General features: G+C 36.2%; 2 protein-coding genes and 1 non-coding gene across 15 annotated transcripts in view; 1 reads left to right on the top strand and 2 right to left on the bottom strand.

The window, feature by feature from the left end:
* CHML (CHM like Rab escort protein) overlaps positions 1-24402 on the top strand; it is a 221698-nt gene that overhangs the window by 96712 nt on the left and 100584 nt on the right. The window contains exon 4 of one of the 13 annotated variants that reach the window (XR_009009277.1): positions 13626-13750. The exons of the other annotated variants lie outside the window; for them this stretch is intronic. The gene's annotated coding sequence lies outside the window, so the exon portion shown is untranslated. Of the gene's footprint in view, positions 1-13625; positions 13751-24402 lie in introns of those variants that run through there. 13 annotated transcript variants of the gene reach the window in all.
* WDR64 (WD repeat domain 64) overlaps positions 1-24402 on the bottom strand; it is a 157952-nt gene that overhangs the window by 51236 nt on the left and 82314 nt on the right. The window contains exons 12-15 of the mRNA XM_028166581.2: positions 23243-23391; positions 20726-20849; positions 18122-18297; positions 10573-10749 (exon numbers count right to left, since the gene is read on the bottom strand). Of these exons, the coding sequence (XP_028022382.2) occupies positions 10573-10749; positions 18122-18297; positions 20726-20849; positions 23243-23391 (626 nt within the window). The remainder of the gene's footprint in view (positions 1-10572; positions 10750-18121; positions 18298-20725; positions 20850-23242; positions 23392-24402) is intronic.
* LOC114237998 (U6 spliceosomal RNA) lies at positions 7338-7443 on the bottom strand. The gene has a single exon (XR_003623443.2). It is a non-coding gene; the product is annotated as a U6 spliceosomal RNA (small nuclear RNA).

Below are 24402 nucleotides of genomic sequence, written 5' to 3' on the forward strand. Positions count from 1 at the left end.
ATACACTTTCATCTCAATTCTGTCACTTTTTATACCTTTAGTTTTCATTAGGATCCAATCAACAAACTTTGATCTTACAGGAGGTGTTCTAGAAGTTTTTCTTTCTTTTTATTCCCTGCCCATTTTATCTATTTTTATATAAAAGGCTCTGGGATCCCCAGAGGGGGTTGAGCCAAGGAACTCAGGTGCTTTGGCCCAACTGTTGCCCCAAATACCTGCTGGTCAGATATCTCAGTGTAAGTTTTTTTCAGCTCTTAATATATGTATATTTCAAACTGGGGTAAGTAGACTTGTTGGCTTTTAATGTTGAGGACCTGTAGGGAGTCCTTTTTGGCCCATTTAACCTTAGGTAATCACATAAATATTCATTTTATTTATCCCATTTTAAATAACTATCTAAAGATTTCTTTATTCATTTGAGATGTCTTTTTAAAAATTTCTACCTTGCTGGAAAAAGTATCTAGAGTTTCTTACATGTTTTTTTCCTGTTAACATTAATTTATTCCAATGTTTTTATTAACATCTGTAAGAGCTATTGAGGGGAAGCAAAGACTACAAATAAAGCTTCCCAAATGTTTTTCTTTGTTTGACTCAAGCTAAGGAAGTTCTTAGGTTGACCATTAGATATATTTCTTTCTTCCACCTTTAATTTGATTTTTGTTTTTATAGGTACCAATAAAACAGCTGTTTATAATGAGAGCACTCTAGAAAATCCACCAATTTAGAAGTTTCTCCAATTTAAAGGATCCATCATTTGGCCATTAATGAAATATTATAATAGTGATTCAAACCAATAAGATGCAAGAGGCTTCCCTATAAGAGAGTGGAGAAAGATGTCAACTAAGTAAGATCCAGACAGTTTACTCTCAGAAACAGTATGGCAGAGGTCAGGTTTTCAAACACACACACACACACACACAGAGAATGCTCTAGGAAGATCAGCTAGAACATTTACATCTCTAAGATACAGAAAGAGAAATGCAAGTTCCCCCTAGAAGGCCTTTGTTTAAAGTCAGAACTCTGAAAAGATACTTTTATCAAGCCGGCTTTTTAAACTTAACTTCATATTCCATAAAGGAGCCCCCTTATTTTTAGGGTAAGATTTCCTTTAATTCCCAATTAAGTAAGTACTTGTAAGTTTTGTACATACGTAAACCTGGCTGGGGGTATTAGTTGGAGGCTGGCAATCTGTCGTCCTTTCTCTTTTGTTCTGAAAGCTATATTTCCCTTCTGAGGTCAATTTGTTGAAATAAAAATTGCTAGTGATGATCATGTGCAATGTGATGATCGTGATGATCATGTGGTGGGCCAATTGCTTCCTGAGATCTTAACTCCTATAGGCTTTTGCACCAGAGTTGTTTCAGCCTCCTCTTACATTTCTCAGGTTCTCCTGGTGGCATATAAGACCACCATGGGTGCTCAGATCGCGGGATGGCCAGTTCTTATTCACATCCCGGGTTGAGAAGGTTGTTAATTAAATTAGTGGGTTTCCCTATAGGACAGCTGCATGGACTTGCCTCCACCATTCCTGCAAGTTTCTCACTCACCTGAGAAAGCTGTTGCCGGCCCGGAGGAGACAGTCTGTTCTTCAGAGTTCAGAAGCTCTCATAAGATTTCTGTTTTATTTCAACAAACTCTATTAAGGTAGCCAATTCAAGGAAAAATGACAGGCCAGTCTTCCCCCTAATTACTCAGTCCAGTCCAACCTTACTCAGTGTTTAACTGAGCAAAGTCTTCCCAGTCTTTAAACTGAGGATAAACCACTCAGTGTCTAAACTGAGCAAAAATCTTCCCAGTGCCTTTTACACTGAGGGTAACCCAGGTACCTCTTCTTGAAACTAAGTTTCAAGGGTAACCTACTCCTCCAGAGAGGAGTTTAACACCACCGAATAAAACTTAGGATCATCAACCAATAACGGGAGAGCCTAGAACCAGGAGAGGCTCATCCGAATTCTTCTGGACTCCCCGAGGATGCGAATAGGCATGAGGCCTCTGCTGGTACCAAGGTTCCAGATCCTCGTAGAGTTCAGGTGAAGGAAAGAAATCAGCTCTGGGTCCCTTACCCATGGTCGCCATAAATGTCGACTAAAAAAATATAGACACAACCTAAAAGCTAAGAGTTATGTTTTATTTGGTGGACATAACTGAGGACTTCAAGCCTGGAAGGCAGTATCTCAAGTAATCCTGAAAAAACTGCTCCTGATTACTGTACAATTTGAAAGTGCTATATCAGAGATATAGGCAAGACTTGGGAACATCTAAATAAGATTAGAGGTCTATTCTTATCACTGTCAATTGCTCTCTCTTTCCTGAAACTTCTCACTCTCTTGACATGCTTGGCACTGGACTTTCTTGGTTTTGCTTGTGTCTGTATGATCCTTCATTTTCGGTTTCTCACTCAGTACCTTCTTACTCTACCAACATTTTAAATATTTATATCCTTAGGGTTTACCTCCAGCCCATTTCCTTTTTCATTTTTTCTAACTCTCTCTGGGCAATCTCATCCTCTTATGTTTTAATAATCATCCTCTTACGTTAATGACCTAATAATCTAGTCCAGTCCTCTCCCACAAGCTTCAGGCTTATATATCTAATTACTTAGAAATTTTACAAGTATCTCAATGTTACTATGTCTAACTTATCACCTGCTTTAAGCATGTTCCTTCATTCTATTCTATATCTTATTGGGTAGCACCACTTCCTAATTCATCATGCAAGTTAGAAATCTTGGAGCTGTATTGATTCCTTTTTCTCTCTCAGGACCTTCTCCTGACTGCATGGTATCCATCACTAACTAATCAATTGCAAGTTCTCCTACTTTTATCACCTAAATATTTTTGGAAACCTCTCCTTCTACCGTCCCCACTATCATGGTCTTATATCTTTTAACTAAAATGGTACCTTATTACCTGAATCTTCTGCATTTAGTCTTGTCCATTTCAATCTGCCATTAAAGCTGCATCAAAGCTGCTACCACAACACAAATCTGATCATGACATTTCTCATTTAAAGCCTTTCAATTATTTTCCATTTCTTATAGGATATTCAATCTCCTTAATAACACTGAGAATGATCCAGTCTCTACCTCTCTGTCTCCATCTTCTACCACTTATTTCAGGCACACTGAAATACTTGTAGCTATCCCTAGAAAACCATGCAATTTCTTACCTCTGTGATTGTTTTAATTTATTTTTTTATTGAAGTATAGTTGAATTACAATGTTGTGTTCATTACTGCTGTACAGCAAAGGGACTGTACACTTTAGGGTCTTTGCTGCTTGCTGATTCTCTTTCTGGAAGATCTGTCCATTGAAGTCAGCATTAAAGTCAACTACTATTACTGTATTCCTCTCAATTTCTCCCTTTATCTCTGTTAGTGTTTGTTTTATGTATTTAGGTACTCCTATACTGGGTGCATATATGTTGAGTGTGATATCCTCTTCTTGCATTGATCCTTCTTTGTCTTTCTTTAGGGCTTTTTTTTAAAAATTGAAGTATAGTTGATTTACAATGTTGTGTTAGTTTCTGGTGTACAGCAAAGTGATATATATATATATATATATATATATATTCTTTTTCATATTCTTTTCCATTATGGTTTATCACAGGATATTGAATATAGTTCCCTGTGCTATACAGTAGGACCTTGTTTTTTATACATTCTATATATAATATAGAATGCATCTGCTAATCCCAAACTCCCACCCAACCCTCTCCCACTCCCCTTCCCCTTGGCAACCACCAGTCTATTCTCTATGCCTCTGATTCTGTTTCTGTTTCATACAAAGTTTCATTTGTGTCATTATAGATTCCACATATAAGTGATGTCATGTGGTATTTGTCTTTTTCTGACTTACTTCACTTAGTATGATAATCTCTAGTTGCATCCATGTTGCTGCAAAAGGCATTATTTCATTCTTTTAAATGGCTGAGTAATATTCCATTGTATATATCTACCACATCTTCTTTATCCATTCATCTGTCAATGGACATTTAGGTTGTTTCCATGTCTTGGCTCTTGTAAACAGTGCTGCAATGAACATTGGAGTGCATGTATCTTTTTGAATTATAGTTTTGTCTGGATATATGCCCAAGAGTGGGATTGCTGGATCATATGGTAATTCTATTTTCAGTTTTCTGAAGAACCTCCATACTGTTTTCCACAGTGGCTGTACCAACTTACATTCCCACTAACATTGTAGGAGGGTTCCCTTTTCTCCACACCCTCTCCAGCATTTGTTTTTTGTAGATTTTTTAATGATAGCCATTCTGACTGGCATGAGGTGGTACCTCATTGTAGTTTTGATTTTCATTTCTCTAATAATTAGCAATGTTGAGCATCTTTTCATGTGTCTATTGTCCATTTGTATGTCTTCTTTGGGGAAATGTCTATTAAAGTCTTCTACCCATTTTTTGATTTTTTTTTTATATTGACCTGTATGAGCTGTTTGTATATTTTGGGAATTAAGCCCTTGTCAGTTTCATCATTTTCAAATATTTTCTCCTATTCTGTAGGTTGTCTTTTCATTTTGTTTGTGGTTTCCTTTGCTGTGCAAAAGCTTGTAAGTTTGATTAGGTCCCATTAGTTTACTTTCATTTTTTTTTCCTATTGCCTTGGGAGACTGACCTAAGAAAACATTGTTATGATTTATGTCAGAGAATGTTTTGCTTATGTTCTCTTCTAGGAGCTTTATGGTGTCATGTCTTATATGTTTAAGTCTTTAAGCCATTTTGAGTTTATTTTTGTGTATGGTGAGAGGGTGTGTTCTAAGTTCATTGATTTATATGTGGCTGTCCAACTTTCCCAACATCACTTGCTGAAGAGACTATCTTTATCCATTGTATATTCTTGCCTTCTGTGTTGAAGATTAATTGACCATAGGTGAGTGGGTTTATTTCTGGGCTCTCTATTCTGTTCCATTGATCCATATGTCTGTTTTTCTGCCAATAGCACTTTCTTTTGATTACTGTAGCTTTGTAGTGTAGTATTGTCTGAAGTCTTGGATGGTTATGCCTCCTGCTTTGTTCTTTTTCTTCAGGATTGTTTTGGCTGTTCTGGGTCTTTTATGGTACCATATGAATTTTAGGATTATTTGTTCCAGTTCTGTGAAGCATGTTGTGGGTAATTTGATAAGGATAACATTAAATCTGTAGATTACTTTGGGTAGTATGGCCATTTTAACAATATTAATTCTTCCAATCCAAGAACATGGGATATCTTTCCATTTCTTTGAATCCTCTTTTATTTCCTGTATTAATGTTTTATAGTTCTCAGCATATAAATCTTACACCTCCTTAGTGAGGTTTATTCCTAAGTATTTTATTTTTTGTGTTGTGATTTTAAAAGACATTGTTTTTTTAACATTCCCTTTTTAATATTTCATTGTTGGTGTAAAGAAATGCAACTGATTTCTGTATGTTAATCTTGTATCCTTATCAACTACATATAATGACAATTGTACCTTTTTCCTTCCAATTTGGATACGTTTTTTTTTCTTGTATGATTGCTGTGGCTAGGACTTCCAATACTAAACTGAAGAGCAGTGGTGAGAGTGGGCATCCTTGTCTTGTTCCAGATTTTAGTGGGAAGGCTTTCATCTTTTCACCGTTGAGTATTATATTGGCTGTGGGTTTGTCATAAATAGCTTTCACTATTTTGAGATATGTTCCCTCTATACCCACTTTGGTAAGAGTTTTAATCATGAATAGATGTTGAATTTTGTCAAAGGCATTTTTCTGCATCTATTGAGATGATCATGTGGTTTTTGTCTTTTATTTTGTTGATGTAGTGTATTACATTGGTTGAATTGTGTGTGTTGAACCATCCTTGTGAAGTTGGGATGAATTCCACTTGGTTGTGGTGTATGATCTTTTTTATGTGTTGTTGGATTCAGTTTGCTAATATTTTGTTGAGAATATTTGCATCTATATTCATCAAAGATATTAGCCTGTAATTTTCCTTTTTGGTGGTGTCTTTGTCTGATTTTGGTATCAGGGTGATGGTGGCTTCATAGAATGTCCTTGGGAGTGTTCCCTCCTCTTCAATTTTTTTGGAAGAATTTGAGAAGAATTGGTATAAGTTCTCCTTTGTATGTTTGGTAGAATTCGCCTGTGAAACCATCTGGTCCTGGACTTTTGTTTGTAGTGAGTTTTAAAATTACAGATTCTATTTCAGTTGTAGTGATCAGTCTGTTCAAATTATCTATTTATTCTTTTTTTTTAATTTTATTTATTTTTTGGCTGCATTGGGTCTTCGTTGCTACATACGGGCTTTCTCTAGTTACGGTGAGTGAGGGCTACTCTTCGTTGTGGTGCATGGGCTTCTCATTGTGGTGGCTTCTCTTGTTATGGAGCATGGATTCTAGACATGTGGGCTTCAGTAGTTGTGGCATGTGGGCCCTAGAGCACGTGGGCTTCAGTAGTTGCAGCGCATGGGCTCAGTAGTTGTAGTACACAAGCTTAGTTGCTCCACGGCATGTGGGATCTTCCTGGACCAGGGATCGAACCCATGTCCCCTGCATTGGCAGGTGGATTCTTAACAACTGCACCACCAGGGAAGTCCCTATCTATTTATTCTTAATTCAATTTTAGTGGACTGTATACTTCTAGAAACTTGTCCATTTCTTCTAGGTTATTGAATTTGTTGACATACAATTATTTGTAGTATTCCCTTATGGTTTTTTGTATTTCTGTGGTATCTGTTGTTATGTCTCCTTTTTCATTTCTTATTTTGTATATCTGTGTTCTCTCTCTTTTTTTCTTGGTGAGTCTGGCCAGAGGTTTGTCAATCTTGTTTATTCTTTCAAAGAACCAGCTCTTGGTTTTATAGAATTTTTCTGTTGTTTTTTTAGCCTCTACTTTATTTATTTCCTTTCTGATCTTTATTATTTCCTTCCTTTTGCTGACTTTAGGTTTTGTTTGTTCTTCTTTTTCTAATTCTTTTAAATGGTAGGTTAGGTAGTTTGAGATTTTTCTTGTTTTTTTGATGAAGGCCTGTATTACTCTGAACTTCCCTCTAATAACTCTTTTTGCTGCATCCCATAGATTTGTATGGTTGAGTTTTCATTGTTATTTGTCTCAACGTATTTTTAAATTTCCTCTTTGATTTCATCGTTGACCCATTGGTTTTTTAGTAGCATTTTGTTTAGCCTCCATGTAATTGCTTTTTTCTCATTTCTTTTTCTGTGGTTAATTTCCAGTTTCATGATGTTGTGGTCAGAGAAGATGTTTAAGATTACTTCTATACTCTTAAATTTGTTGAGGCTTGTTTTGTGCCCTAGTATGTGGTCAGTCCTAGAGAATGTTCCATGTGCACTTGAAAAGAATGTGTATTCTGTGAAAAATATGGAACTCTTTATGAATTTGCATGTCATCCTTGTGCAGGGGCCATGCTAATCTTCTCTGTATCATTCCAATTTTAGTATATGTGCTGCCAAGCAAGCACTGTGACATATTTTCCACGTTACTCCTCCCCTTGGGATTCACTTTGTCTTCTCAACTCCCTTTAGAAACTCCCTTTCTGGGCCAAGCTAACTCTTGATAGTTCTTAAAGAACTAATTCAGCAACTATCTTCATCAGGAACCTCCTCTTCTTTCACCCCTGCACCCTGGCTTAACCCTCCAAGTTCTCTTCTACAATCCTATAATGCAGTAGTGCAGGTACCATACCTCATTAAACTTTGCATTCCTAATGCTAAGAATAGTGCTTGACACATAGTAGGTGTTCAATAAAAAGTGCTATTGATATATACAGTGACATAGACAAATCTAAACAACATATTAAATTAAATAAACTTTAAATATATACTGTATGATTTCAATAATATGTGGTATATATATACAATGGAATATTATTTAGGCTTAAAAAGGAAGAACATTCTGACATATGCTCCAACATAAATGAACCTTGAGGACATTATGCTAAGTGAAACAAACCAGTCACAAAAGGACAAATATGGTGTAATTCCACTTACATGTGGTACCTAGGGTAGTCAGAGTCGTAGAGACAGAATGTAGAATGGTGGATGTCAGGGGCTGGAGGAGGGGGGAATGGGGAGTTATTGTTTAATGGGTATAGAGTTTGGGTTTTGCAAGATGAAAAGAGTTCTCTGGGTGATGAGGGTTGCACACAATATGAATGTACTTAATACCACTGAACTCTATAACTAAAAATGGTTAATATGGTAAATTTTATGTTATGTGTATTTTACCTTAATTTTAAAAAGATGAACATTTCTATATACTGTTTATAATGATCTCCAGAGTATATTATTAAATAAAGTAAGCAAGGAATATAAGAATATGTACAGTATCTTAACACTTGCTTAAAAAGGTGTGAGGGGATACACATAAGGATAAGTATTAGATTATATTTTTAAAAAACAACATTGGAAGCATAAATCAAAAACTTAAAAACAAAATGTTAACTATAGATTAGGAAAAGAATAGAAGGGACAGGAATGCAAGTTAGAATAAATCTTGTTTTGAAGATCTGATTTAAATCTATTTAAATGTTTTGCATAATAATTAGATAAAATTAAATTTTTAAAAAGCAATACATTAAAAATGCAATAAACTTTGTCGTGTATAGAGTTGGTGGCACAAGAAATTATTTCAAGTAATTTTAAAGCATAGTAATTTGATTGCATATTCCAAGAGATATGTACTCTAAGGACAGACACTACAAAGAAAATAAGATAATTGTTTCAGCTATCATATTTCTAGTTATTTTATTTTTTTCCAAAACTATAATCTAACATACTATAATATAATATACTATAATACAATATAATATGACATAAAACCCTATATATTATATAAGATACATTATATAAATAATAGGATAAAGCAAGTAAGTAATTATGTTAATGTCATTAGAAACAGAGATTTTTCTGTGAGAGAAAAAGATAACAAAAGTAAAATCAGTAATGCCATGTTATTTTAAATCTGAATGGGAATATCAGTACAAGCTAAAGATGTATTTTCTCTTAAATTTTTTTCCTAGCTCTGTCCATTGAAAAGTTCTAAAAACAAGGATCAATCTAGTGACAATAAGCATCTCTAAAACTCAGTTTGTAGTTTCTTAATACTATTTTAATGATTAATCTCACTAAAAGAACTAGGATTTCTTGGTAAAATGGTGGATTCTAGATCTGGAACAAGAAATTAACAAAATAAGTCTGGAAACTTGTCACACCTGGAAGCTATCCAGAACTACTAGAGTCATGTCAAAAGAACTCAGAAGCCTGAAAAGTGTCCAACTAGCTTGAGATGGGATGATTTGAGAATTAATTAATAATGCAATAGACTGAAACAGATCAAGAATATTTAAATTTATGATTTGATAATGATACTAAACAAATAAAATCCATTGACCACTTTTTTGGAGGATGCTAATGAACCAAATTTCTTATTTTGAAAACTGATAAATGTAAGGAACGAATCAATCAGTTACTTTGATTTCCTATCTGAACTGTACCTCAGTGTAACCAAATAGTTGATAATAGTTTTTCTTTTTTCTTTTTTGAATTTTTGAATTTTATTTTATTTATTTTTTTATACAGCAGGTTCTTATTAATTATCCATTTTACACATATTAGTGTATATATGTCAATCCCAATCTCCCAATTCATCCCACCACCACCATCCCCCAACACTTTTCCCCTTTAGTGTCCATACGTTTGTTCTCTACATCTGTGTCTCTATTTCTGCCCTGCAAACCGGTGATAACAGTTTTTCTTTAAAGACACATTCCAGCTAATAAATGAATAAGAATATTAAGATGGCAACTCTGAATGAAATAATAAACCTAGGTAATGGTCATCAATGGCTGCTCCAAAAAAAGAGAACAGTATAATGTGAATTTTGATGGAAGTACATGACATCATGTACTGTAGTGACCTCCATGTACTATAGAGTCTTATTTTTTTTTTTAATCAAAACTGCATACACCAGATATAACTACCAGGTTAAAGGAAGTAAAGAAGAACTTTTAAAATTCACCACAAGGGTTCAATCAGCAAAATCTGGAAAATGAGAAACCAGGCACTAATTGTCCAGTATCTTCAAGAAATAATTTGCAAGGGAAAAAAAAGAGATATGGAAAGATAATTATAGATTAAAAGAGACTGAAGAGACTTATCAACCAAATGCAACAAATGCGCCTTGATTACATTCTGGCTGAAACAAACTGTAAGAAATACATATGTATGATAAAATCTGGGAAAACTGAAAAATGTGATGTGATTATATTAAAGACTTCTTGTAAATTATTTTAGAAAACAATGGTACCATTGTTTTGTTTTGGTTTCAAGTCATTACCATTTAGAGATACATACTGAAATATTTAGGGATGAAATTACACAATGTCTGGGATTTGCTTCAGAATAATCCATCCATTGACAGTGGTCGTGGGAAAGTGGTAGGAATAACGAGAAATAAGTTTGGCCATGCATAGATAATTTTTGAAGCTGGGTGGTAATACATAAAAGTTCATTGTATTATTTTCTCTCCTTTTATATATGTTTGTAAATTTTCATAATAAAAAGGAAAACAAATCAAGAAAAAAACTTACATCAACATGTTGAGAAAAGTTTTTCTCCACTATCAACTCCACATCTGGGAAAGGAATAGCCATACTCCTATCTTTAGCAGACATCCTTAGATGCACAATACGATTCCCATTTTGTAGGACAGGCACAACATCAGGCAGCTCCCATATCACCGCAAGGTAAATATCATCTTCCTTACCCTTTAAGAGAAATCCAGTGAGTACATGAAAAATTCAATTAACTGTTTTATTTTGAGCTGTTTTAAAGACACAGAGAAAAATAGAGCGAACAATGATATACCCACCACTCAGCTTTATCATATCTTAAGCACAATCTATCCCTCCCTAATATAATTCCTCTTTCTTCTTTACTCTCCAGAGGTAACGAGTAACCTGAATATGGTTTTAATCATGAAAGTTTATACACACACACAAACACACCCCATATTCAGGTTTTAGTCATATATATTGGTTTGGCCAAAAAGTTCGCTCGGGTTTTTCTGTAGCATCTTAACATCTTTCTGGCCAACCCAATATATATGTTACATGATATTGCTTCCAGGCTTCTAACTTTTTATAAATGTTATCACACTGTATGGATTCTGCTTCAACTTGCTTGTTTCACTTAATATTATATTTTTGAGATTTATACAAGTTATTACATGGAGCTCTAGTTCATTTATTTTTAACTGCTTTATAGTATTGTATGAATATACTACAATTTACTTATCCATTCTCCTACTGATGAGTGTTCAGGTTGTTGCCAATTTTTCACTGCTTTTTTTATGGACAGGTGCCATATTTTCTTGAGCATGTGCCTGGTGTAGAATTACCAAGTTGTAAGATATGCACACCATCAACTTCACTAGGTATTGCCAAGTGGCTCTTCAAGGTAGCGTCCATTTCCACTTTCACCAGGAGTAAATAAAAGCTCTCCTTTCTTCACATTCTTGCCAAAACTTCATTTTACTTGATTTTTAAATATTATTTTTGACTGTCTGATGGGTTTAAAATAGGACATTTAAAAATTAATTTTAAAATTTATTAATTACATTAATCACATTTTAATAATTTAGTAAGTTGAACTTTTTTTTTCATATATTTGTGAGCCATCCAGATTTCTTATCTGTCCTTTGTCCATTTTTCTGTTGGGCTGTTTCTTTTTCTTTTGGATTTGTGGAGCTTCTTTCGGTATTCTGGTTCCTAATCTTTTCTCAGTTACCTGGGGTGCAGTGGTCTTTTCTCAGTCTGTGACTTGTCCTTCTACTTTGTTTTTTAAGGCAAATGTTTGTTTTTAATTTTACTGTAGTAAACATATCTTTGTGATATCCCATCCATGAATATGGTATATCTCCATTTATTCAGGGTGTTTCTATGTCCTTTAAGATTCCCCCCCACACACAAAAATCTTGTATGTTATTGTTAGATTTATTTTAGGTACCTTAGATTTTTGTTTGCTGTTGTATTTATTTATTCTGTTTTCTAATTGGTTGTTATTCATGAGATGCTCTTAGCTTTAGAATTTTCAATTTTTATATGGGAATAAAGGCCAATTTTTGAAGATTGGTTATTTTGTGAGCAGAGCAGGGATCTTCCTTGGTTGAAAAGCAGCTGTGGTAAAGTGGGGAGAATATGAGTCTAGGCATGATGACAATGTGTTTCTAGTCTTAGTTCTAGTGAGACCTTGGGCAAAGTGTATATCCTTATAGGGACTTATTTTCCTTAGTTAATGGATAAAAGTCCTTCCATTTTTTTAAAAACTTTATGATTCTAGGTGTAAATCTAATATCTCTGTTATCTCATATCTATGTTAATTCAAAAGTATGAACAGTGGTACTCCCACATACTAGTTGATTCTTTGGTTAGCATTTGCACCATTGTGGGAGTAGAAGGACTCTCAGCAATATCCAATTAGTGATCTGATATTGATATACTGAGTAATAGCTTAGTTAGGGTCATGGGCCCCCTTGATGGGATGAATTGACTACAGTGGTTTTAATAAGTTTAGCTGGTTTCAACTGAACCACTTAGGAAGGTGGCTATCAGACTTTCTGAATTCATAGAGCACTAAATTTTAAAAATATTTTAAAAGATTGATTTAGAGTTACTAACATTTAATTTTACTAGGAAAGGACATGAGGGAAGAGGAGAGAGAAAACTCTATTATCCTCATTTTATGAAAAGAAAAGCTATTTTAATACAAAAAAGTAAAAAAGATAAAATCTTACAATTTTTAAAGTAAAATTGGGTTTATGAAAAATTATTCTTATTTTCTTCATTTCATCTCTAATTGGTGAAACTTTTTATCTCAGATAGGTATTGGCAGATGGGCCTTTAGGAATTGGTGCTCCAGAAAAACAGCAGTTCTCATAATGCTAAGGGCATGTATTATGCTAATTGCTTCACAAAGAAAGGTCTTTTGCTTTAAGGGACTCACAAATAGGCCTATATGAGTAGACACACAAAGTAATGTGGATAGGAAGGAAGAGCAAATAAAAAGAAATAAGTGGGGTTTTAGAATTTGAACTGTTTTGGGGGTTAATAAAAATCTCTGAACTCCCATAGTGCTTTGTTCATAATGTTAGAACAGTAATTTCTAATCAACCTATGGTTTTGTCAAAAAGGGTTTTGGGGCAAATTTATTCCAAATTTACCAAAATTTTTATGTACTCAGAATACAATTTTATTCTCTTAAAACTGAGATATAAAAAACTATACTGTTTTCTTCTCTGTGGTCTATGAAGTTTTATCAGTGGGTCAGTCAATTTAAAATCTGCCCTCCCATTACATGACTAAAGGACCTTGCCCTGAAAAACTAGTACAGTGATGATTTGGAAAGAGATCAGGCAACTGCACAAGCATTTTTCTGAGACTTGAGAAAAGAAAACTAAGAATATAAGTACAAGAGAGACACGACATTTTAAACCATTAAAAACTGGTTTGAAGACCTTAAAAAGAAGTACATAAAACTTATGGGGACTCCACTTTAGTTCATAATGCATTAGCATTGTTTCCTGAATAACTGAATGTGATCCATGAAGAATTTTTTGTTTTGTTTGTTTGTTTGTTTAATGCAGCTGAGAGTCTTGGAAGATAGAGTTTTGGTTCATCTTTTCTCCACTCTACTCCCAGCTTCAACATCAGGAAGAACAACCTTCCTGCCCTCAACAGTTTCTGGGGACAAGCAGAGAAATGGGGTTTAGAGTTTGGGGAAAGAAAGTTATCATGGGCCTGTTCCCCCCTGGGCTGAATAAAAGCCTGGGAACCCTTATTCAGGGGGAGACTCCTAGGATGGGATTTAAGCATGGTGGTTCATCTGCAAATATGCTTAAATCCCCAGAGGTGTGTGTGGAGGGGGCAATGTGTGGCATGGCTTATGCCTAGTTTCCCTTTCTTCCAAGGAAGTAGAGGAGTAGCTGAACAGGTGGACTAAGCTTTCTGTACTTTAGAAATTGGGAGAGTGAGAAGAGAATGGGCAGCAGAAAAGCTTACTGCCAGTGCCTTGACAGGGGACTGTTGTGGGGACTGCTAAACCCCAGCCCTCAAGAACACCATGGCTGTACATCCCACACTTTGGGATTATCACATCTTGTAATTTTCTAGTAACCAAACCCCAGTGAGCAGAAAAAGAAATGTAGTTCAGTAGGCCTAGAATCTAGAGAGAAGAACAGACAAAACATGCAGAACAGATCCCAGACTAACTAGAACTGCTGGGAAGTATGATAACTTGAGCAAAACTGAACAGTACTTAAGGGAGTTCAAAACAGAAACAAAAACCAACACAACGTGATCTTCAAATTTAAGAATTTGGTTGATGAGCTGAAGGAGAATCAGCACCTGTCTGAGACTTGAACTAATAGCCTAGCAGTAGAGAAAATATTTCAAAGCAGTTAGCAAAACTAAAATGAAACAAAAACACAGAGGAAAATATAAGAGATTTAGAGGACAGATTCAGAAGACCTAATATGCAAATAGTATGGGTTCCTGAATTAGAAAAAGAAACAGATGCCAAAGAGACACCTAATACACAAATAATAATACAAAACAATCCCCTGAGCTGGAAGAAATATCTAGGACTTCAGATTGAAAGTCTCCTGTGGAATTGATGAGAAAAGATATACAGATAGGCATAGACTTTAAACGTCAAGACAAAGATAACATCTTACAAATTTGCAGAGAGAAAGAATAAGTTGCTTACAAAGGAAGAAGACTCAGAGCAGCTTTGGACTGCTCATTGGTAACACTGTCACTTCAAGATGGTGAAGTTACATATAGACTGAATAAAAGGTCCTGTAACTCAAGAATGCCAAAATATTTCCCAAGAGTTGGTGCTGATTTACACCAACATTAGCAGTGAATGAGTAGTCACATTGTTCCACAGTCTTGCTAAAACTCAGTATTATCAGACTTAATTTTTAAAATCAGTCTATTGGGGGTATTATATCTATTCTAATTCTAACTTGAATTTACTAATAAAGTTTAGCGGCTTTTCATATGTTTATTGGCCTTTTGTGATTTCTGCTTTATGAACTGCCTATCTTTTTTCATTTTTCTATTGAACTGTTTATCTTACTTATCTAAGAACTTTGGATACTAATCAAGTTGCAAATATTTTCTATAATTCTACTCTTGTCTTTTTGCTCTCATTATGGTAACTATTGATGGAGAAATGTTATTAATTAACTCAAATAAATTAATCTTTTCCTTAATAACTAGTGATTTTTAAATATCATTTAAGATATTTCTTTATCCTGAGTTCATAAAGACAATCCCCTTAATTATCTGCTAAAAACCATATCATATTGTTTTGTTTTTCAATTAATGTCTTGAAGTCATTAATCCACAAGAAATAGTCTTAGATGAGATCATGAAAGTTAGAGTTCTTTTTTTCTCTCCCTGTGGATGTCTAGTTGCTCCAAAACGATTTATTGGAAAGTATATTCTTGCCACAAATATCTGCTATGCCATTTCCACTGTATATGAATATTTTTGTTGTTGTTCTGTCACTCTCTGTGCCCAAACTTGGTTGTCCTGTTTCCTTGTGAGCTTAATAATGTTAGCTATGGTCTGAGATGAAGTTGTCTTCCTCCAGAATGAATTTGTGCTTGTTTCTGCCAGGTGCCTGGTGGAACTACCAGTATTGGATCACCGTAAACCAAGTTCACAGTTAAGATTTCCTTGACCACCTAAGTATTGCAAATCTAGGCGGCAATCCAGGTTGAAAATGCATATGAGATCCTACCTGTGGTCAGTTTCTCAGGGACAGGGTTTGTCTCATCTTGTTTTGTTTTCCTACTCTTCTCCCTTGTTCCTTGCTTGGCTTAGTGTGAGGGCAGTCTTTCCTGCATTGCCCCTAGGAGGCTGGCTGTTTTCTTTCTGGTTCACCCTCATCTTGATAGTGTGATTTTGGGTCCCAAAATCACACTATCAAGGGGTTTTGGGTCCCAAAATCACACACTGAGGGGTTTTCAGTCCTCATCAAGTTCAATCTATGGAATTCTGGAGACAAGGAAAATCAAAATAAAGTGAAAAATGCTACAATAGGACTAAAAGCAATTTTGATGTGAGAACAGCACCATGCTACTTTTTGCAGTTTTTAAAAAGGAGTGTTTATAACAACAGACATTGTCTGTTAGGAAGGGTATCTTGATGGTCAATTGCACTAATTTAAAACAGGGAAATTAATACACTGTCGCATTTTAGACTATATTACTAAGAAGTTCCTTTCTACGGTGCCATTTTTTTTAGGGAGTAAGTGAGCTTGTTTTATTTATTACTTCTTTATTTTTTAATCATTTCAGCAATTAAAGGTTCCGAGGGCTAAGTGGGTGGAGATGAGTTTGGTTTTATTTCATCTCTCTAAAGAGAAAGTAGGTTGGTAGACCAAGCTGTGATAAAAGCAAAGTTGCCAACACGAATGACACTGCATGAGCTGGGGCCAAGGGTGTGCATGTGTGTGTCAGGACCAGATGGTAAGAAAATGGGAAATAAAGAATAAGAATTCCAGTCTAAGGCCATCCGTTGAACAAATGGTAAGCTATAAGAAAGACTAATGCCATCTCTAGCCAAAACTTTATTTGGGGCCAGTTACATTTTCCTAATGACCCCCTTGCTTTGTGTCACTTCTTAGGTTCTTTCTTCACAGGCTGAAAACCCACAAGTGCTAACTACATGCCCCAGTTTTCAGGAATAATGCTACCTGCAAGTTCTGGTTTCTGAAGGAATGTGTCTATGTTTAGATGATATTTAAACTATTGCTTTATTTTGTCAATTCAGCAAAAAATAATCAGACCAAATTCTCGTTTAGTGATGTATTGACTTGGCTATCAACTTGTTTTCACTTTCCTGCAAATTATTTAATACATAATTAAATAGAACTGTGTTGATGCCACAACTGTTTTTGTCTCAATTATCTAAAAGGTCATTAAATTTTTCCTTTGGTCTATATGTTATTCAAGTTTTAACTTCATTTCTCAGTATTTCATTTTATTTATTGAGGTAATTGAGTTCATCAGTAAGAACTCAACATTCCGACCATGGTAGAATTACAAAGTAAATCTTTTAAAGGAAATTTACAACTATTTCTTTCCACTTTAGAGCTTCCTTTCTAGCACAGTGTCATTTTGGATTGCTCAAACAGCAAAGAAAGATTAGTTGAATCAGGAAAGTTTTTCACTCCTTTTTTCCAACAGTAGGGCCGTCAGTCATCATAATCAATGCTCCCTTAATTCAAGACTTTTTTTCTGATCTTAGCTTTCAGAAGAGGAATAATAAGGGCAATGAATCCCAGAGTTCTAGTCAGGGAAATATCCACTTAATAGCCAGGATAAATAATCTAGTTTTCTTTTTTATTTTATGTTCTATAAAAATTTGTTTGGCCATGCCGTGCAGGTTGCAGGATCTTAGTTCCCTGACCAGGGATCAAACCCGTGCCCCCTGCATTGGGAGTGCAGAATCTTAACCACTGGACCACCACGGAAGTCCATAAATGATCTAGTTTTCATTTAAGAATGAAGAAGGCATTAGTGTTCTTAGGTGGTAATAGACTCACAGGAAAAAAAAAATTAGTCTACCTCAATCCCTGTAAAACAGCCCTGAGCAGATTGCATTATTAACTATAAAGTAAACAAAGCAATTTTGGTGACAAACTGAAAAAGTGACTTGAGCATCCCTGAATGCATTATGGGTTATAATGTTCAGAGAGGAATCATTGCTCCCTTTCACAGAGTCTGCTGGGAAGCAGCTCTGCCAGTGAATTATCCCCAAATGAGGGTATAAACCATGTCAGAGTTGGCAGCTGTATGTAAATTTAATCTTTTTGATATCCATTCCAGAGTATCCCAGCTAATCCCTTCAGCAAACACTGGATGGGCAGGACGCAATGGCTGAGCAGCTATTCTTTTTTGTTCTTTGCTTGGACCTGGGTAATGTAAATTAGGAACATCCTAGGAGGGTTGGTGGAGAAATACTATCCTCAGATGGCTGGCAAGAGAGGATTTAAATGGGGATTATCCACACTCAGTTGATTTTCCCAAGAAGAGCATATAGAGTATATAAAAATTGGATTGCAAACCTGGATCATTTTGATCTTCCCACTGCGCTCCAAAGCGAGGATCAAGTACTGGTGTTTTTCCTGAGCTTTCAGGAAAATCAGGCGTTGCAGCCAGTGCTCTTCCTCCTTCCAGTCTTTCCCTTCTGGTAACACTTTCATCTCTTGCCCACTGCCAAAGTCCCAGATTTTAACTGTTCCTGAACACACAGAGAAAAGACTATATAGGCAAAAATAATGTATAGAAAGAATGACTTTTATCTCAGAGAAAATTGATCTAATTGAAAGCTTTCTGCAACAGTTTTTCCTAGGTTTATTTCCCACTGAGACCGATATATGAGTCTCTCTAACATGGCTGTGTACCAAGTATATGTCTGTATGCCTGAATTTGTCATAGGCTGATAAAAAATAAACAGGACCAGGCAATGTCTTGAAATTTGTGACTGTTTTCTTTGAAATTCTCAGACTCTCCTGTCTGAGCTTTCTGTCTTAAGTGGGTCTTTTCTGCCTTTATTCTCCCAATGCTTTCCAGTTTGCTAAGTACTCTTCAGTATCTATCATCAATCTATCTATCTATCTAATATCATGTCACAATGATTACTGATAGTAAAAAATCACTCCAATAGTGTCATTTCCTAAGGTGCTAACATATTTTAGGACTATCTCCTACTGGTAACAAAAGGTTTAAAAGAATGCCAGCAGGTAGGAAACAATCAAGCTTTGAGTTGTTTTTTTGTTACATAAGAAGGAAATGCAGAAAGGGTGTCATGTTTCTTCTTACATTTGAAATCATTCTTTATAGTTAACTTCATTCATTTAGGAGACCCTGATGAAGAGACTAGGTGAGATGATAGCATACTTGTTGAATGCCTATTTCTATGTCATTACTCAGTGTACACTGATAATTATCTTCTAACATGGGTTTTTATAGTGACCTCAGGGTTAAAATCTAGTGTACTGCCCTTCACGGTACTTTTCCTCCCCTTCCTTAACCCTAACCTCAACCCCCTCCTCCTGCTTCTTATCTTCCAGTTCTAATCCTGCTGGACATCCAGAATGTTTTCACTGTGTTTCCTTCCTTTATGCTAGGTTCCCTCCATCAGCAATACTCACAACCCCATTATTTTTTTTTCACTAAAAACATCTTTAAACTTTAATTAAATTCTCCCTATATACACAGCACGGTGGTAGGAGCAGGGGATGAAAAGTGAGCATAGTTCCTGCCCTCAAGGAATTTATGGTCTTGTAGGAAGTCATATAAACAAGTAAAAGAAGTGATCATGCTCTCACTTATACTTGGGTATGTGGACCACAGTCTCATGGCCCAGATTTCCTGCTGACTTAGGACTTTGACAATAAGATTTAGTGGGGCAGAAAGCAGGGAGGATACTGCTCTTCCCAGGTGATGGGTGGGTGAAAATGAGGGGACTGCTGGCTTGTGGGTAGAGTTGCTTTGGGATCTAGAGAATCCTTTTCCTCAGGGTGTCCTAGACCCAGAGTCTTTGACAATTAACATGTACTTCTGAGGAGGACAAACTGTCACTAGCACTAACAAAGTGAAATATGACTTGCTTGCATGAAAATAATAGTATCTCAGTCATTTATACGAATTTCTTAATGCTTATGCTGGGCAATGGTCATGTGCATTGCTCAGAATTTCTAATTTTCATATGTAGGCAGGATGTGCTTATAGAGCGGATAAGACTGCTTTCTTAAGAACTCTCCTACATGAAGAGCAGTTGCATTTATTCACACCCCATCAACTCAGCATTCATGATTTTATTTCATGTGTACTGTTATCTGCTTACAATTTAAAAACTCAGACTTTCACATCAAGATAGTCAGTCCATCCATTGGCTTACAAGCAAGAATTTATTTAGTAAATATATACCTAGAAGAAATATATTCTGAGTAGTGATGCAGATGGTCATATTGTCTAGATAAAGCAGTTCTTTCATGGGAGTTCAGAACAAGGTAAGGTGAAAAGAGAGGCAGGCTATAGTTCTTTGGTTCTAGCAAATTCTATGCAGTTCCCCACAGCAAGAGCAGCAAATGACACAGCACAACTGGAGCATGACATCCTCTCAAGTGTGACATGACACATGCCCTTAAGCAGCTTAGACTTATAAACAAGTCCAGTATAGAATTCTAGATGTGATATAGCAAAGTTGGATGGATATTTTGTCTGGTCCCATATTGTCAGTAAAAATATTATCAGAAGTACTAAATAGAATGTCTGTCTCTTAGCTGATGGTACCCAAAATTAAAAGGACAGAATGAGTCAGTGCAACACAGATAAGTCTCAGTCAAAACAGAATGAGATGGTATATATGAAAGACTTTGCAAACTGAAAAGCAACTATATAAGTGTAATGTAAGGTATTGATTATTTTGAACGATAATATCGTATTATCCTATTATCGTATTGTCCTGTCCAGTATCAGGACATTAATGCCAGTTAGAGAAGGGCCTATCACTGTTCAGTCAGGCACAGCACTCTCGCTGGCACGTTTACATATTCCAGCCTGATTCATGCTTCCCCTCTAACCCAAACAACTTGTAATGAGATCCTAGAACAAATTCTCAGGACACTAAAGCAGGGAGGCTATACTCTGGATATTAGTCTGACCATTATATGCTCCTGTAGCAAAAAGAAATCCACTTTCATCAATAGCTGCAGAAGTCAGTTCAACATTGAAGCCATGAGGGTCTAAAATCTGGTACATTTGGAGGCCAGTTTCGAGTTCCCATACCTACAGGAAAGAACAAAACAATCAAATAATCCATAAGCCCTTCAGTTTTCATCAATTTTACAGTATTCAAAATAGCCTCAAAATTGGTACAATGCACATCTAACACCTCTCCCAACATTCTGCCATGAGTGTTGGTTTGACCAAAGAAAGGTCTAAAAGATGTAGTGCTGTCTAATAGTTACTGTGCTACCCCAGAGTGTGTCTGTAATGTATGTAGGTGGGCTGAAACAAGCAGCAACTATTCCAGGCAGCCCCTGTCTGTCCAGGAAGTAGTCAATTGCTACTGTAAGCACAAAGCAAGCTTAGCAGCAAGATAGAAATGTAACAGTTACGAGTTCAGCAGACAGAGAAATCAAATTGAATTTATTCTTTTTTTAAATAGATCTTTATAGGAGTATAATTGCTTAACAATACTGTGTTAGTTTCTGTTGTACAACAAAGTGAAATCAGCCGTATGCATATATATATATCCCCATATCCCCTCCCTTTTGAACCTCCCTCTTAACCTCCTTATCCCATGTCTCTAGGTCATCGCAAAGCACCGAGCTGATCTCCCTGTGCTATGCTGCTGCTTCCCACTAACTAACTATTTTACTCTTTATTGACACTCATCCAAATTAGCTAGGGGTCACAGGACAGAATCTGTGGTTAACAGCATGAAATCTGAGAGAATCATGAGGAAAGGGCTCACTGACCTTTCCAAGGAGTGTTCTGATTAGGGACATGTGCCCAGCTCTTAACAGAGAGAAAAGGGGAAGGGAGGGCGAGGGAGGCTGAGACTTCAGAGAAGGCTGTATGTGTAATTAGGCTGGGTATAATCAGAAAATCTAGAAACACATCAAGGTTCATCACTGTCTCTTTGGAAATGCAGTAGAAACTTTAGACTTGCAGTCTTTCAGTCTGAATCTTTTCCTTTTCATGGATCTGCCATTGTCAGGTGTATATTAGACTGTCAGTAAACAATAAAATTGAACTGGCAACACAGTTTGAACTCAAGATATTTGGGGACAGGGGCAGTGTAAACACAGGGCCAGAGATGGGAAGGTGCACTGTTGCTCCAGGGAACTGAAAGTCAGTTGTTGCACCTGGAGTGAAAGAGGGCGAGTGGGAGAAGGAGTAGCTGATGTAATAGTCTGGAGACCAGATAACGAAGGGCCCCTGACTGAGCTGTGGCAGAGCCAAGATCTGAAAGAAGCCAGTCTGGACCTTAAGCCCGTGCTCTTAACCTTTGTGCACCCCTGGGTATAGATGAGGTCCTGAAGGGAGAATGAAGAATGAGGGCCACCGCATGAAGGGGTCTCAGAGGCCACCCATTTCCTGGCCTAAAGTATGATCCCTCGCCAACCAATCAGGTATGAAAACTCACCTAGATGCCTTCCTTTCCCCTTCTCCCCTTGCAGGGAAGACACTTTCTCCTTAAGAGGTCAGTATTTTATGAAAACAGACAGGTTTTAGTTTTAGTTTCCCTCTACTTGTTCTGTAAGCATTATCAGAAATAACTGATAATTAAATGAACTTAGGAGATTTTGGCCTGAGAAACTCTTGAGCGGATAAGCACAGAAGGTCAAAATTGAGAGGGGATTTGAGGAGTCTCCAGAGGAATGCTTTCTCCTGCTCCCTGTGTCTCCTTTTGGAGAGCATGCATGAAATAAAAGGATAAACACTGGAAGCAAACACCTCCAGCCATCACTGCTAGATGACTTCAGTGGTCATAATTACAGATACAGTTAAGATGGTCAAGTACTCTGGCCTCTAGGGAACACATTAATGACATGGCCTGAGGATTGCAGAGGAAAGGACTTGGGTATTCACCTCAGGCAAACCTGGGTTCATATCCCAGCCACAATGCTTACTAGTTATATGAACTTGGGCAAGTTGCCTTGATCTCTGAGTCCTAATTTCCACATCTTTAAAATGGAACTCTTTATCTGTCCACAGAGAACTAGTACGAGGATTAAACAAGATCATAGATTTAAGGCACCATAAGGTTCCATGTCCTGCACCTATTGGGGTTATAGGAAACATCTATACATTTCTTCCCCTTCCTTCTTAACATTCTCTTTCCCGTAGCTCAGCTTAAAAAGTTTACACACACACACACACACACACACACACTAGTTTTTTCTCCTTGATATATTTCCCTTAAAATTCCTATTTTGATTGTAAGGACTAGCTTCATTTTTTAATTGAGTGTGTAAGCTTAATAACAAGCAGTACGAGCTGGATTAAAATGCTTGTTTTTCATGTGTTCATGAAAGCTTAAAAATAGCTCTAATGTAGGGTTCCATCATATGTGCCATTACCTTTATTTAGTCACTTAAAGACTTACCTATAAGAAGAGAAAATTCTATCTTCTTTGGCTTTTTCTTCCTGAAGAGTCAATATGTACTCACCTTAATTACAGACTCAGAGCAGATGGTAAGTACTTGGTGAAAATATTTGTTGTAAAGCATGACATTGATTTCTCGTTCATGGGTGTGAGGAACCTGCTTCGCATCTTGTATCATCCTAGTCAAAGGATACATGTCCATAACACTAGATCCTGGAACAGAAATAAGAATCTCATAAATACCCAATATTAGAAGATTTGAATCACAAAGGATTTTATTCAACAAGTTGCATTTGCAAATAGCTGATCAGTGAGATTATTAATATCTGTGAGGTTATTAATGCCTAGGAAACCTAATGAGGTGAAAATACATCCATTTATTCAAAAACATTTTTGACAAATGAAACAAACATGATTCAGCCAGAGAAAAGTATTCATTTTGGGCTTCATTAATATTCAAGTGTAGGGCATTTGGGCTTCCTTGATACCTTTTTTTCGGTGACCACTATTTTCCTATTTTTTATAGTCTACTTAGTGAAGTGGAGATTAAGCTACCAAAGGCTGACCCTTCATATTGGTTTTCTCTAGTCTCTCCAAAGAAATCTCAACTGCAGCAAAATTTTCAGCAGGAGATAATAAACACTTTCTTAAAGTGTTTAAATTTTAAGATAAAGTCTACTCATGTGTAAAAAGAAATGGAGGTGGCTCTTCTGGTAGTAGTTCTCAATTCAAATACCTCTGGATGGAAATATGAGAGGGATGTGGTAACCAGGTAATCAAACAACACATGGAGCTCCTTCATAGGTTCCTTGACATTACACTGACTGTAACTGACTTTATCCAAACTGACAACAAAGCTAGTTATTATGCTTATGAACAAGTGGTAATCCTCTACATCAGCAGCCCCCAACCTTTTTGGCACCAGGGACCAGTTTTGTGGAAGACAATTTTTCCATGGACTGGGGAGGGGAGGATGGTTTTGGGATGATTCAAGTGCATTACATTTATTGTGCACTTTATTTCTATTATTATTACATTGTAATATATAATGAAATAATTATAACACTCACCATAATACAGAATCAGTGGGAGCCCTGAGCTTGTTTTCACTTGCCACTCACTGATAGGGTTTTGATATGAGTCTGCAAGCAACTGATTTATTATGGTCTCTGGGCAGTCAAACCTCTCTGCTAATGATAATCTGTATTTGCAGCCGCTCCCCAG

The sequence above is a fragment of the Balaenoptera acutorostrata genome, chromosome 1 (assembly GCF_949987535.1).
Source record: "Balaenoptera acutorostrata chromosome 1, mBalAcu1.1, whole genome shotgun sequence".
NCBI classification, from domain to species: Eukaryota; Metazoa; Chordata; class Mammalia; order Artiodactyla; family Balaenopteridae; genus Balaenoptera; species Balaenoptera acutorostrata.